Raw genomic sequence first — 15,202 nt, 5'->3', positions numbered from 1 at the left:
TTCTCCAATGCAAGTCCACCCCACAGGCAACATTGTTCACTAACTGCTGCAACATGGGTCACTGTTCCATGAGGTGCAGTCCTTCAGGCACAGCCTGCTCCACACTGGGTCCCCCATAGGGCCACAAGTCCTACCAGGAAAACATGCTCCAGCGTGGGCTCCTCTCCACAGGTTTGCAGGTCCCTGCCAGGATTGATGTCCCCAGCATGGACTTCCCATGGATTCACAGCCCTCTTTCAGGCATTCACCTGCTCCAGTGTGGATCTCCTCTACAGGCTGCAGGTGAATCTCTACACCCCCACTGACCTCCATGGTCTACAAGGGCGCAGCTGCTTCACCATGGTCTTCATCACAGGCTGCAGGGGAACCTCAGCTCTGGAGTCTGGAGTACTCCTCCCTCTCCTTTTCCACTGACCTTGGTGTCTGCAGAGTTGTTCCTCTCACATATTCTCACTCTGCTCTTCTCTGGCTGCAATTGCATCTGTGCAATAACTTTTTTTTCCTTCTTAAATATGTTATCCCAGAGGCATTAGTACCTGCTCTGATTGGTTCAGCCTTGGCCTGCAGAAGATCCATCCTGGAACTATCTGACATGAGCTCTGCCAGACATGGGGGATGAAGCTTCTGGTAGCTTCTCACAGGAGCCACCCATGCTAGCAAAACCCAGCCACCCAAACCCAATACACCTGGGAGATCGTAAGAATCAGATGACGGCCTCTCCAGATAGAGCTGAAAGTAGGCTGGGATATTAATCAAATCTATGAGCCGTAGAAACCAGAAGCTATGGTAGGGAAGTTCTTTGTGTCAGATTGATATATAGTTGTGTCATCTCAGTTTTATTCAAGGTAACTCCAACATCTCCTGTTCCAAGAATCCCGTTCACTGCAGTTCTGTGCTTATATCTCAAAAAAAGTAGGGAAAGGTAAGTTTCACATGACAATGAGTTTTTAATAAATGACTTCAGTGTTAGAAAATCTGCAAGTTTCACCCAAGAATTCCTCCAGGAAAATCCAGGAAAAATTTAAGTTAAAATAATGTAATATTAAGAGCTAATTTTGAAGCATGTGAGTCTAGTCTTTATGACCATTTGAGAGAGATCTGGCACTTTCCATGGTCATTAATTTCATTCTAAATAAATCTTTTATCCTCTTTTATCATATTCTGGAAACACCCATTTCTTTTCACTGACTCTGAATGAAGTTTGGCATCATTCTCCTAAATCTTAAAAAATTAATACCTGAGTAGCTCAAAATCCCCCTAGATATAAAAAGATCAATAATCTCAGGTTAAATACAAAACATTATTACTTTTTAATCAACTCTTCTGTTTTCCAAATTATTAGAATCAGGAACACAGTGTATAGTAAATTTTTTGCCATCTTCCTACAGAATATAGGACTCATTTCACAATTTTCTAACAAAGATTTTTGTCCGTTAATAATAAAAACTGTTTGCCTGCTTTCAGAAAGCACAGGTTCCATATTTAGAGCTGATACATAAAGTCTGAAGAATACATCCTACCAAACCATAACACTTTAGAAGCAGACCAAATCACTAAATGCTGCATAGATCACTCTCTCAATGTTTTTTGAATAGAAAATATTTATGCAGCAATTAAGGGCATTAAGATTTTAATTTGTAGTAACTGTCCAGCCAATACCAAGTAACTCAATTGGAAATAACACGGTAAGTCACAGTGCCCCAAATCTCAATGTTAATCAATAAGTGACCAAAGTAGAAGCTGTTCATACCTCACTGCTGGAATGCTGGGCACAGATGCCCACTCTGTGATGTTTCTATGCACACTGTACACTGAGCTCTGGAAAGAATGTCACGTGTGGAGTAATGATATGGCACCCTTATTAAAATATTTCAGTCAAACAAGAACAACAGCATGGTAGTATATCTATCACTGACAAGTATATACAGCACCTGCTAGAGCTAGAGAGCTCCAGAATCCCTCTCTGTGCACTGGGGTAAAAGGAAAAAAGTACAAAGCAATCTCTGTAACAGTAGAGCCCAGGCACCATTATGAAGTAACTATGGCAGTACAAAGTATGCTGTAGCAGAAACCATAAACACGCAGATAAGCTCAAAAAATGAACAATCAATTGTCTTAACACCATCACAGAAAAAGTAACGTCAAGGTTAAAAATATTTCTTAAATACACAGAATAAGTTAAATCTAAATTCTAACCAAAAGTGAGAGACAGTTGACAGGAAGATAAAAATTCTGCTCAGGTAATTAAGGATATAGAACTGTTGTCATACACTGTATTACTATTGTAACAAAACAAAAAGGTCACCATGAAGAAGTTCATAATGCCACAATTACAGTGTAGACAAAATATTAAATAAAATTTTGTCAGAGAAAATAGACCTTCAAATTAATTTCAGCTTTAGTCGCTGATTAACAACAAGATGACTCACACTTAAAAATACCAGTCAACTACAGAGCAATAGACAGTCCAACATTTTGAGCGGGTACATTATAATGGAGGTTAGAAGAATTGCTTCATATATAAGAAAGAATACTCTTTCTTATTAGCAAACTCAATTTTTCAGTTACTCCAATTTTAGCACCTGGGTTCAATTTTCCGTGCTGAGTATCTGAATTAGATTTCCCAGGGAGTATTTTAATCTTTACATTTTGGAAACACTTGTTTCTGAAAATAAGTCTTAACACATTTAAAAAATTACTATAGCCTCCTCTTTGAGAGTAACCATTTACATCCTACAAAAATCCACTCTCAAGCTGAATTAAATTGCATTTATCATAGAATCACAGAATGATTTGGGTTGGAAGGGACCTTAAAGATCACCTAGTTCCGTTCCACCTGCCATGGGCACCTTTCACTAGACCAGGTTGCTCAAAGCCCCATCCAACTTGGCCTTGAACACTTCCAGGGGCAGCCCCAACTTCTCTGGGCAACCTGTTTCAGGGCCTTACCACCCTCACAGTAATGATTAAGTTTCAATTCCCTCTCCCCTTGCTTCCATGCTCTACTCATAGAACATGCTGAGTTGGAAGGGACCCATCAGGATCATCAAGTCCAATTCCTGGCCCTACACAGAACAGCCACAAGAATCACAGCATATGCCTGAGACTATTGTCCAAAGGCTTCTTGAACTCTGCCTGGCTTGGTGGTGTGACCACTTCCCTGGGGAGCCTGTTCCAGTGCCCAACCACCCTCTGGATGAAAAACTTTTTCCTGATATCCAACTTAAATCTCCCCTGACTCATCTTCATGCCATTTCCTTAAGTGCTGTCACTGGTCACAAGAATAAAGAGATCAGTAGTTGCCCCTCTGCTTCCCCTCATGGGGATGTTGAAGATTGTGATAAGGTCTCCCCTCAGTTTCCTCTTCACAATCCTCTGATCACAACTGCCTCCAATGTTCTACAAACATTTCTTCATTCCACTAAAAAGTCTTCCACTTTCTGACTTTACTGGGGCATAAAATTCATAGAAACTGCCTACCTCTGTTGGGGGTGAAGAGGGGTGGAAGACTTACTGTAAATAATGATTAAAAAAAAAATAAGGTTTTAACTTTTCTTTCCTATGACATGTGTGCAGATATTTAAAGTTATATACTCTACTAAATTGTAATAATCTTGAATTTTCTAAAGGGTCAAATTTAAAGCTTGTTCAATATGACATCTATAACCATTCCTGTCCTCCACAGTAATAATTTTTAATATTATTATATGAAGAAAAAAGTCTTTGTACTTACTCGGAAGTAGTCACTGCAGGCTGCCAGGACTGCTTTATGTGCATGAAATTTCTGCTCTTCAGCAATAAGGGTGATATCACAAAGTATGCCATCACTTCTTTGCTGGTTCAGGGCTGCCAGGACAGCATCATTATGGGAGCTGGACTGACAAAGCCTCTGACCTGTCAGCATTTCCTGAACACTGAGAGGGGAAAGGGAAAAGATTCTGTCAAAAAAATGTAGGAACAAGCATATTCTGTCAAAAATACAGAACAACTTTTTCTAAGGCAAGATTGTTTGATAATTCTTGGAAACAAAAAAAAGTCATGACCCCTGTCAGGCAAAAAATCTTAATATAGCATAGACATCACAAGAAAAGCTCAGTATAACAAAGTAGTATGAAACCTGATTACATACTCATATTTAAAATGATCATGATTAATTCAGAATCATTTTAGAATCAAATGAGAATAATAAAGGTCCTAGGTTAAGGGACTGCATCAGTGGAAAGGAGGATGGATGGATGGATGCAACGAGTTCTACTAAAAAGAATGAAGGATCATGGTCTCAGGTGGCCTGTTTAAGACTAATACTGTGCCACTCAATGTTTTCAGACCATTTCAAGTTATTCATATTTATGAAGTGTTGTGGGAGTTTTTTGATTGTCTGGTTTGTGTGGGGGTAGAGAAAAGACGTTTGCTTGTTTTAAAATGCTAAGGCTTTCTCCACCTCTGAATATCTCCATGTATGAATAAAAGATTTGCACATAATCCAGTCTGATGAGGAAGCTGTCTGATGGCAGCTTCCTTTTCTGCAGCAGCAGAAGAGACAATGTAACTGTTGATGTAAATAGAACCAAATCAAACATATTGGCAAATCCTCTTTGGCACCAAACAGTGCAATTGATTTGAAATCTGTGAGACTACCAGTTTATATTGCCAGAGAATTTATGTGTTCATAGAAGGTGAATTTACAAAGAGTCAATTTGTTATATATCAAAGTGAAAATATAATTATTTTTTTTTTAATAAGGGGTGAGTAACCTATCAACTTTCCACTACAATCATGTAATTCACTGCACACATATGCTATGCAGCAGCTGTGTGGCTGCTATATTCTCCTTTGTTATCTATACACACTCTCTGCCTATCCCACTCCTGCACCTCGGGCATCTCTAAACTACTGCAGCCCTGCCTTGCAGACTGTTTGCTCTATTCCAACCTACTTTTTAAAAAAGATGACTACTAAGACACTACTTCTAGAAGAAGGCTGGCCAAAGTGGAATAGTCAGTACCTGAACTTCAGCCCCTCTTTGATAGTTTAGGTTTCATGTATGGACATGTCCTAAATATATTTAAAAATTACTCATTCAAATTATTCTTTTTTGTTCAGCTGCTCTGTTTGTTGAACCTAACTCATATTCTAAATGACAGTTATCAAGAAATCTAACTTGCTAAAATAGAATGGAATTATTTCTAACAGTTATTTCTCTTCTGTCATTTCTATAGCAAAGTGACTAAATCAAACCAGCGCAAGTATAATATGCTAATTATATCCAGAGATGGTTTCTTTTTATTTTTGTTTTTATCAGCCTCTCTCCCAGTGCTGTGAAGCAAGACCTTTGTTCCTCTTGCTTTTTTCACCATCATCAAGAGGACTATTTCACTCAATAGAAAACACCTGAGCTCTATCATAATCCATTTTTCAATTCAATGCCAAAATGAAAAATCAATTGCCTGTAATCCTTGTGTTAAAAACATATGAAACATATGCATGCAAGGCAATTTAATGGAATTTATGAATGAAAATACACAGAATCATTAAACACAACATGATGACTTTGTAGTGATATTATCAGTTGACAGATCCAACAGCTATAAATGCAAGCAAGTCCTGTTTCTCTTCAACTGCAGAAGCATGGTATGGGAAAGGGGAATAGAACTGAAATGATATGGTGTTCCAGTAGTATCAGGTAGTTCTCTGAGGTCCCAGATCAGTGTTAGCTACTCTGTAAAACAGAACCACTAGCATATCACACTACTACAAAGTTCTGCAGAAAAACAATTAAGTTAATAAGTTCTGCAGAGTGTTCTGCCTGAAAGTGTTTCCAGAAAGTAATTAAATTATAAATAACAAATACTCTGTTGTGACAATGGGGAATATAAATGAGAATGGCTACACTGGGAAAGCGACAGAAGGGAAGGTAGAAAGATAAGTTTGGAGAGAATGCTTTGAAGACATTTTAAACAACTGGAAGAGTAATATACATCCTGAACAGTGGAACACTACACACCCCCAAAATTGTCACCAGCCACCAATTTGGATGCATAAATGTAAAATGCAAGTTGATTCCACAATCAGAAACTCCAAGTATAAACTAAGGCATAAACAACATAACATACGAAGAGGCTGTGGGTCCCCAGTCAACCCCAGGCACACTTCTCTTTACTAGAGATAAGTGGCAACAAGAGAGTAATATTTTGCAGATTATAACATGGATATGTATTTAATAAAGTGAATTCCTATCTAATGAACAAAAGTATTAGTTTTGCTTTTTTCTACTTTCTTAACTGATGCTTTAGCAAACATCATCCTAAATGTTAATACTTCCTACACACTACCAAGTACTATACCTCAGGCACCTCTCAGATGGCATCTTTCAGTTTGGTCTTCTGAATATCAAAGCTTATAACCCTGTAGGGAAAGCAGCAAACATTCCAGCTAGAAAGAGAGAACAGAAAGGAAAGTTAAAATTCAAAGCGTACACAGTCTCAGCCTTAAAGATCAATACTTTCAGGATATGTAATTCAAAAGCAACTTTCAGACTGTATTCAATTCTGGCCAATGAACGTGGCCTTTCCTCTAGTCTTCTCTAGAAATTCACACCCTACCATCTGAATGTCCTGCACCTACTGCCCTTGAGGTATGTTTTCTACAAACACAGGAACACATATAATTTCAAAAAACTGAAGAGAGGTGAGGAGGGAAATAACTGTCCCAAAAATCCCTCAATGAAGAGTAGGCCAAAAGTATGTATTAGTGTTTGCTTACTTCCCTGAATAACATCCAGCTATAAAAATCTTACATCTCTCACAGGCAAGGGTCTAAGAGGTTTGCAATACACCTAAGTTCATGCTTTCATTATGTTATCTTTTCCTAAAGACACAATCTGGTAGGGGAGGGGGGATAGGTTTACTGTATCTCAAAGTCGAAGTTTCACTTTCCTCAGAGCAACATACTTGACTGATTAATCAGTGTTATGACCAAACACCACTGCCAACCTGGATGAAGGACAATGAAACTGGTGAAGGGTCTAGAGCATGAGTCTTATGAGGAGCAGCTGAGGCTGTGGTCATTTTGCCTGGAGAAAAGAAGGCTCAGGGGAGAACTTATTGCTCTCTACAGTCTACCTGAAAGGAGTTTGTAGCCATGTGGGTCAGCCTCTTCTCCTAAGTAACAAAACACAGGATAACAGGAAGTGGCCTCAAGCTGCACCAGGGGAGGTTTATTTCAGGTATTAGGAAAAATTTCTTCACTGCAATGGCTGTCAAGCTATGGAACAGGCTGTCCAGGGAAGTGGTTGAGGTGTACGTTTGGCACTTAGGGACATGGTTTAATGGTGGACTGGACAGTGCTGGGTTAATGTGTCAATGATCTTAAGGGTCTTCTCCAACCTAAATGATTCTATGATGCTATAAACATTCTGGAAAATACAAACAGTACAGTGCAATGAGATTTATAAACTCTATAGCTTTTTTAAAAAGGCAAAATATTAAATTGGCCATATAAATAAACTCCAAACAGCTGAGTGTCCAAAGACCTAAGCTGTTGAAAACAGGGTTATACAGAAAATTTTTAACTGGTGTAGCAGTCATCATAGCTGAAAAGACATTTCAGCTTCATATGTCAAGTCTAAAAGAAAAATATATTTTATTAGAATAGTCAAAAAAGAAAAGTACACTACTTTGGCTGCTTATTTAAACCATATCTGGATCATTTAATGTAACTCAGTGACAATGCAATATTACCATTCAGCAAAATTTGAAGAATGGAAACATTTTCGTATTTTTCTCCCTTTTCCAAAAAGGCTATAATTCTGAGCAAAGGGGGTGAAGTCATAGAGAACTTACACTGATGACTCAGCTGGATATTCAGCAAATTGATATGCAGTGCTTCCCAGTGACGGTTTCAGAACATTTCACTCTCACCATCAACTCAGTTTCTAGTTATATTATAACTCACCCTCTATCCTTCAAGAGACAATAAAACACAGCATATTAAGTAAGTGGTCTACATGCTGTCAACTAATGAAGCAAACACATTTCTGATAAAGGTACCTACTATTTTATACACCCATATGTCACTTACATGACGTTTCAGTGGTCATAACAGGCTTTTAAGTTCAACCTTCGCATTCACCAGTAGCAAAAGGAGAGACTCAACAGCTGACTCGACATATACAGAGAAGTTTTAACTAGGTCCTTAAATGGCCTAAGTCCTTCACCAGAACTAATACAGAACTAACATCTGTAAGTATTACTCCACTACAACATCTTTATAAATGCCAGCACTGCCCATATCAGCACAAGGAATTCTCAAGCAAAAATTCCTTACTCCATCACAGGTGTGAATTCCTTACTCCATCACAGGTGTGAGATCAAAATCAAAGGTTTGATCTCTGCTGATTGGAGAGACAGTAGCCAGATACTGTCTCAAGTCTATGCAGATACACTATATGTTTCTGATGAAACATACAATACATAAAATACCGAGTATTATATATATTAAAACACCCGCATAGGAATAAAGAATATAGCTTACTAGTTTTCTAGCCACTGTCCAAGTTTAAAGCAATCCACCTTGATGTCACATCTGAACAAAGTAATTTCTTCCAGTCTCAGGGGATCAGGATTTTGGACTTCCTGAAGAATGAAGGAAAAAATGCCATTCTTCTCCTAGGAACTCAAGTTTCAGAACAGGAAATATCTCTCAGATGTCTTCAAACAGCTTGATAGCATTTTCAAGGGGGCTTTCACCAAGGTTTGCAAGAGAGATCTAAGATACACTGCCTTTTTTTTTTTCCCACATTGTTGGACTTGTCTTCATGCCACACTGCAATCACATCCAGAAGCACCTCAAAACACAGGCCTAAGTGGGACCTTGAGTGCACACAGGCCACTAAGGACTTTATTTCTGTCCCTCTTATGATCCAGAGCCAGCACTACCAGAAATACAGAGCAGTTGATGCCTTTTATTCCCTCATAATGAAAACAGTTTAACCGTGAAAAGCTGCAACACAAAATTTTAGCTCTCTTTCAGCTCACTTAGATTCAGATAGCTAGCATACACAAATCTTCACTGCTACCAGATGCAGTCTTTGCTCTTCTGATGATCCACACTTAGATCAAGAACCCTTGGGGATATCTTCAAGCAGATAACTGCTTTGCTCCCGTCAACAGCCCCTGCTGCTTCAGACCCACTCACAGGAAGACTGGTTTGCCTCCCTGGGGAGATCTGTGCTATTCATGTCGTTTGGGAACTGCAGGGTCCTTTACACTAGTACCACTTGAAGAGGCTTTCACCTAGTTCATCACAAGTAAGGTTGATGATCTGTTTACCACTGAACTTCACAGAACAGCACTGCATTAGTTAAATATTGCTCTGCCTTTAAACTCCTCTAGTGTGTGAAAAGCCCTCTAATTTCTCCTTTAATTTTTTACATTGGGTTGGGAAAGCCACACATTTATCTATTTCCACATTACTTAAAACAATACTGCTTATTAAAAATCTATTTCAAATAATCAGTTTTAACTCATTCAAACCATCCAGGCAAACCCCAAGTACTTAAGTAAAGATTTTAATCTCATTTTACATAGGTAGCTTTTAGTTATCTTCCTAAACTGAAGCTGTTTCCTTTGTCAGTAACCACACAAAATGGGTGATTTGTAAAACTTGGAATTAAATGTGATTTTTTTTTTTTTACTTCTATGAGTACAGATAACATAGCTTTCCAGCTAGCAATATTTCATTTAGATATATTTCTTAATATTCTTAATTATGACTCTCAAGTTATGTTGGAAAATGGTGAATCAACACTACTTACATTACATTTGCTGTGCGCCAAATTAGGTTAGGTAGAAATTGATGAAAATTCATGTACTCAAAAATTGCTTAAAATTACTTCAAATATTGAATATATAAATAATTTTGAAGAGATTTTTGCATTTTCAAGTAGTTATCTTTAATTAGTTATCTTCTTTCCCTCAAGTCACTCCTTTTCTAAATGTGTGTTTTAAGTATTGAAAAACACTTCCACTTAAACCCATACCACTTCAAATTAGATGTATATGCAAACTGAAGGGATCATAAGGTCTTCCCCATAAAAAAGCAAAATTTGGACCAACTGGTTAAGTCATGAAGATAAAGCATTTGTATACAGTGAAATGCTATTTTCCCTCTGACAGCTTCAAATATCTGTTTTAAATTTTGTCTTTTTTTTAACAAAGAAAATGCAACATTTAAAAACTATGAGAAGTACACATTAATTTCATTTCAGAATTATATCATAGCACATCCTGATGGAGACTGTCATGGATACGGAATAAACCTATTAAGATTTACCCATGGCAATTTTCTATTCCAGCTTAGAGCCTTATTCATAGGAGCTTCTGGTTTTGTCTGTGGTTTTAGTAAGTCAGAATAACCCATTGTTTCAAGCTGTACTTCACCTTCTCTCAGAGTAAGAGTCTCTTCAGAAACAAAATTATGAGCTTACTATTCAAAGAAAAAAAAAGACAGCATTATCTTCTATTTTTTTAATCACAGCTCTGCCAAATTAATTTGTCAAAGGGAAAACACTTGGAAACAGCTTTGAAAAAGATTCATTGCAAACCTGCTCTTCTGAGTATATTAACATACTTCTCCCCCATGACAGGGAGACACCACATTATCCCTTTTTCGTTGACATCTTTGAGAGTTGAAATATTTTTCTCTTTCCATAAAAAATGTTCAAGAATATCACAATGGTGAGGAAAAATCTGCCATTGCCCACTGTTGTCAGTGAAACCATAGTTCAGCTCAATCAAAAGTTGCTCTTCTAATGTAGTCCCTCAGTACAGTGACTTTCAAGAGAAAGCATTCACAGTACTGAAAAAAGCCCTTAGATTTAATGACAATTACAACAGTAATGGAATAAAAAAATTGAAAACCTGGATTTGTTTGGGAAAAAAGGGTTTGATCAAAACACTCAGGAAAAAATTCAGCAAAATAATAAAATAAAATCAAAAGTCTTCTGATTAATAACAGACTATTTTCTTGTGAGACTGGAAAGGTCATTATTATCTTCAGGCCATCAGCTACAGACATTTAGAATAATGAAGTTTATTTTCTATTACTACCAAATTACTATCTGACTTCATAGAATCATTAAGATCTTAAACCACAGAAATATAAAATGAAACCACAGACTGTACAAGCAGAAACACATTTTATGTCTTTACATCCTCTTTGTGGCTTTATATCATCTACATATCTCAATATATCAGCATTCTGAACATTTTTTTCTGAGGAGGCATTCAGATAAAATAAAATCCAGGTCCATGGTCATCTGTGTAACTTAAGGCATATTTTACTTCAGCTACCACCTGAGCAAGAAGTTGTTGCATTCTAGTGATAAAACCACATATAATCATGTAACTCAACTGGAAACCACACAGTTGGAGTTTGATGACTTTCAAGAACACGTTTGCTTCCAGGATGTGTGTATACTGTTTCACATTTTTCCTTTGAAAAAAAGAAGTTTTATACAACTGTAATAGCATACCATTGTGCACCAGCAGCTTAGCTTTTCAGAACCACTCACTGTTGCAACCATTTAAGCTATGATACTAATTACCTGCTGAAAGGTGCAGGCCATTACTTACAGCTGACCCATTTATCATTGTTAGGGAATGGCTAGGAGAACAATATTACAAATGGATCCTGATCTGGCCTGAAGATATCCCACCTCATGGTAGGGGACTGGACTAGATGACCTTCAAATGTCTCTTCCAACCCAAACTATTCTATTGTTCTGTGAACTTATTTTCTCATCTTTCTCAAAGCTAGGCAATAAATATGCAAAGAACTCTCAAAGTATAGTATCTAATCCATAGATTGAGTTCGCAGACATTATAAGGGACAGAATGTAAGTTCTTGGGCATTTTAGTTCTTAAGGCACTGGGCAGCTGGCATGAACCAAAATCTTCAGTTACTTTGCCAGAGTATGCTTTCAAGATTTTTCCTAGACCTCAACAAAAAGAAAATAAAAGACTATCTGACGATCAATAGTATACAGCCTTGCATAACTAAGGTGACCAGTTATATGTCTAAATACATGGCATTTCCAGTGAACAAGTATTTATATATTTCAATAAAAACATAAGAGAGTTTATACATCTCTATGGGACCTACAAGGCCCTCGACTTTCTCCATGAAACAGCATTCATGAAGTTAAAAGTAAAAGGCTGTGACTACCAGCAGCCAAGAAAACACGTACCTTCTAAGAATGGCCTTCAGCAGCCACAGGGTGGCAGAACTAAACTTCAAGATAACCTACACCTCCAGGACAGTGACCAGAATATTTCAAGAAGTCTTTTCCCCTCCACCACCACTCCCCAGCATAATTACAATAATATAAAATACTTGCTGTATGTCCAGTGGGTGCTTTCAATACCAGGAATCAGAAAAGAAAAAGAAAAGAAAAAAGAAAATAGTCTGTACATAATAGTACAACCACACAGCACTTCTCTAAACGTCAGAGCATTGCAACAGGTTACTGACATCCATGTCTCTATTTTGAAAAAATATTCAATTCATAAAGTAACTGATCACTAAAATCACCATCAATTTTACCCCATACAGATTCATTGAATGGCTTGAGTTGGAAGGAATCTTAAAGATCATCTAGTTCCAATCTCACTCCCTTGAGCAAGGTCAAGGGTAGAACAAAGCATTCTTTATTACAGACTTTCTGGGTTCTCAGGTTTTTTGAACAGAAAAAATCAAATCATTTAAGTCAACATTAAAGTATAGAATTTTACTCTGAAGGAACAGGAGATGCCTTCTAATCCGTTGTGACATAACTGGCTAATTGACTATTCCTCCACTCTTCAGTATAAGACAACAAAGATTTTTGCAAACATCTTTCTGTGAAGAAAAATGGGCATCAAAAGATTTCTGGCAGCTTTACGCAAATTGGGCAGTGTCTTTCATTTTGATGATGAAACAAATTTGGATGAGGCCAAGAAGAACATGACAAGTGAGAAAGAAGTCAGAAGAGGAAACAAAAATTACGTGGAAGAAGCTGGTGATGAAGACCAGATGAGACAGCTGCAGTTGTTTCTTGGTTTTCTTCTTTTGCAAAGGGGAAACAGTGGAATAGTACACAATACTAAAATCAAATAAGTATCTGGGCAAAATAGATGAGAAGGGATGGACTTTTCTACAGTACAATCACAGGAAGAGATGTCAGAGGTCAGCTGGGAATAATTCTGATTGCTGGACAAGAAGACTGAATGCTCAGGAGTGAAGACTGGGAAGGTACAGAAAGAAGAACAACAAAGAGCCAAGGGCAGGGAAAATCCTGGACTAAAACCTGCGTGTGACAAAACCATCAGATTTAGAAGAAACCAACTAAAAAATCAATGTCTTTTAGAGGCCATTCTGTCTAGATTTTAGAATAGAAATCAAGATCATAAAGTTCCACATCTTTTTTGTGGAGAAACATCTGCAGAACATTTGCCTTTACTTTCTGCTGACTGTGCTGGATTATAGCAAATAATCCCTGACAGTTTTCTTGAGCAGCAGATCTCAGTGCTAGTGGTTGCAATTATGCTGCTGTTCCATGCAGTCAGTATAGCTCTTCCAGATTTTTTCTTCTAAAAAGTGTTAAGAGGTTACACACCCATGAAGCTAAGAATGCTAGAAAAGGCAAAAAGCTGAGTGCTCCAATGCCAAAACCGAAATTCCCTTCAGTCATCTTACTACAATAAAAGGCACAGGTTCCTAATTCCATTACTTCCTGATGAACATCTGAATTTTCAAAAAAAGCAGCAAAGTGAAATTCTTCTCATATGACTTATGTTCGTGTTAAAGTCAATGAGGTATAACAACATTAGGGAGACATACACACTCCCTTAAGACCTTTTTTCCACACTTAAATGATGTCAAAACTTCTATAAGCCCGGTTAATACCACTCCAGCATAAACTCTTGAATTAGAGCGATGCCTGTATTTACTGTTTGGCTGAAAGCTGCTTTAAGTATAAAAGGAATTTTCACGTGCAGCCTTAAACTTAGAAATATAAGTAGGAGTGACGGGAGCTGAAGTTAGCTAGAGCTCTGAAGCAGATCCATCTAATCTAAACGTTTTCCTCACAACAAACTCAGAGTGATTAAAACACTTCTGTACTGAAACAACAGATTTGATTTAAACATTAAAGAAATCTACTTTGAAAGGGAAAATTAAAACCAATTAGATGACCAGAATAAATAAGACCTACAGGTAAATGTATTTCTGACCACTGTTTGTGGGCAAGAAGTAGGGGGAGAAAATGTAGAGGGTTGTCCATCTTCAAATTCTATTACACGTTGCAATCACAAAAGCCATAAGCAGTGAAGTCTGCATAGTCACCTGCTTCCAGGCCTTCACCCTGTTTTGCCTTCTGCAGATCAAAAAAAAACACCTGTTGTTTGGGAAAAACAGAATTCCAACCACGTACACTCTTTTATTACTGTAAGATCACTATTTCTTACATTTACATGCCTGCAACATGTTTACACAGTCACTGCTACCTCTATAACCTTAACTAGGCTAGTTAATAAAAAACACAAATAAGCTTGATCTGGGATGAGGAAAGTGGTACTGAAGAAGCCAGAGAAATTTTTTGCACCCCTGTTGCGCTCTGGATTAAGCTATAAACTGCCCAGAGTGGTTGCATTTTTTATTTAAGACCTTTTAAAAACCTTCTGGTTCGTTATAACCTCTAATTAGCATCCAGAGAAAGAGTCACACACTCTCCTCTAAGAGAAATTCTTTTTAATTTAGTGAGAAAAAATAAGATATTTTGGCAAAAGGTTTTTACAGGAGTAAAATACAACCGGGAAAAAAGCATTTCACTAAAACATTCAGCACAAAGAACCATTCCACAGGAAACACCCACTAAAAACAATCCATATAGCAGTTTCAGTAAAACACAACTCATTAGTTTTAAGTTACCCACAAGAGTAGGAAAAGAATAAAAGAAAGCAACAGATTAAAAGGGGTAAAGAAAGAGCGAAGAAAGAGAGGAGAGAGAGAAAGGAGAGGCGAATAGTTACCGACAAGATTTGATGATTCATATGGTGCTGGCTGGAGAAGGAGAAGAGAAGAAGAGGAGAGGAGGAAAAAAATGGTTACAGAGAGAAAGAGAGAAAGAGAGAAAGAGAGAAAGAGAGAAAGAGAGAAAGAGAGA

General features: G+C 37.5%; 1 protein-coding gene across 4 annotated transcripts in view; it reads right to left on the bottom strand.

Moving 5' to 3' along the window:
* The window catches only part of KLHL32 (kelch like family member 32), a 125,881-nt gene that overhangs the window by 91,574 nt on the left and 19,105 nt on the right, over positions 1 to 15,202 (bottom strand). For 3 of the 4 annotated variants that reach the window (XM_027631712.1, XM_027631725.1, XM_027631720.1), the window contains exons 2-3: positions 6,345 to 6,432; positions 3,734 to 3,914 (exon numbers count right to left, since the gene is read on the bottom strand). In XM_027631712.1, coding sequence (XP_027487513.1) covers positions 3,734 to 3,914; positions 6,345 to 6,367 — 204 coding nt within the window. In that variant the 5' untranslated portion in view covers positions 6,368 to 6,432. Of the gene's footprint in view, positions 1 to 3,733; positions 3,915 to 6,344; positions 6,433 to 15,202 lie in introns of those variants that run through there. The other variant, XM_027631731.1, reaches the window with a different exon arrangement.

The sequence above is a fragment of the Corapipo altera genome, unplaced genomic scaffold (assembly GCF_003945725.1).
Source record: "Corapipo altera isolate COAL_440 unplaced genomic scaffold, ASM394572v1 2b, whole genome shotgun sequence".
Taxonomy (NCBI): Eukaryota; Metazoa; Chordata; class Aves; order Passeriformes; family Pipridae; genus Corapipo; species Corapipo altera.
The sequence above is the reverse complement of the archived record's forward strand: the minus strand, read 5'-3'. Positions and strand labels throughout refer to the sequence as shown.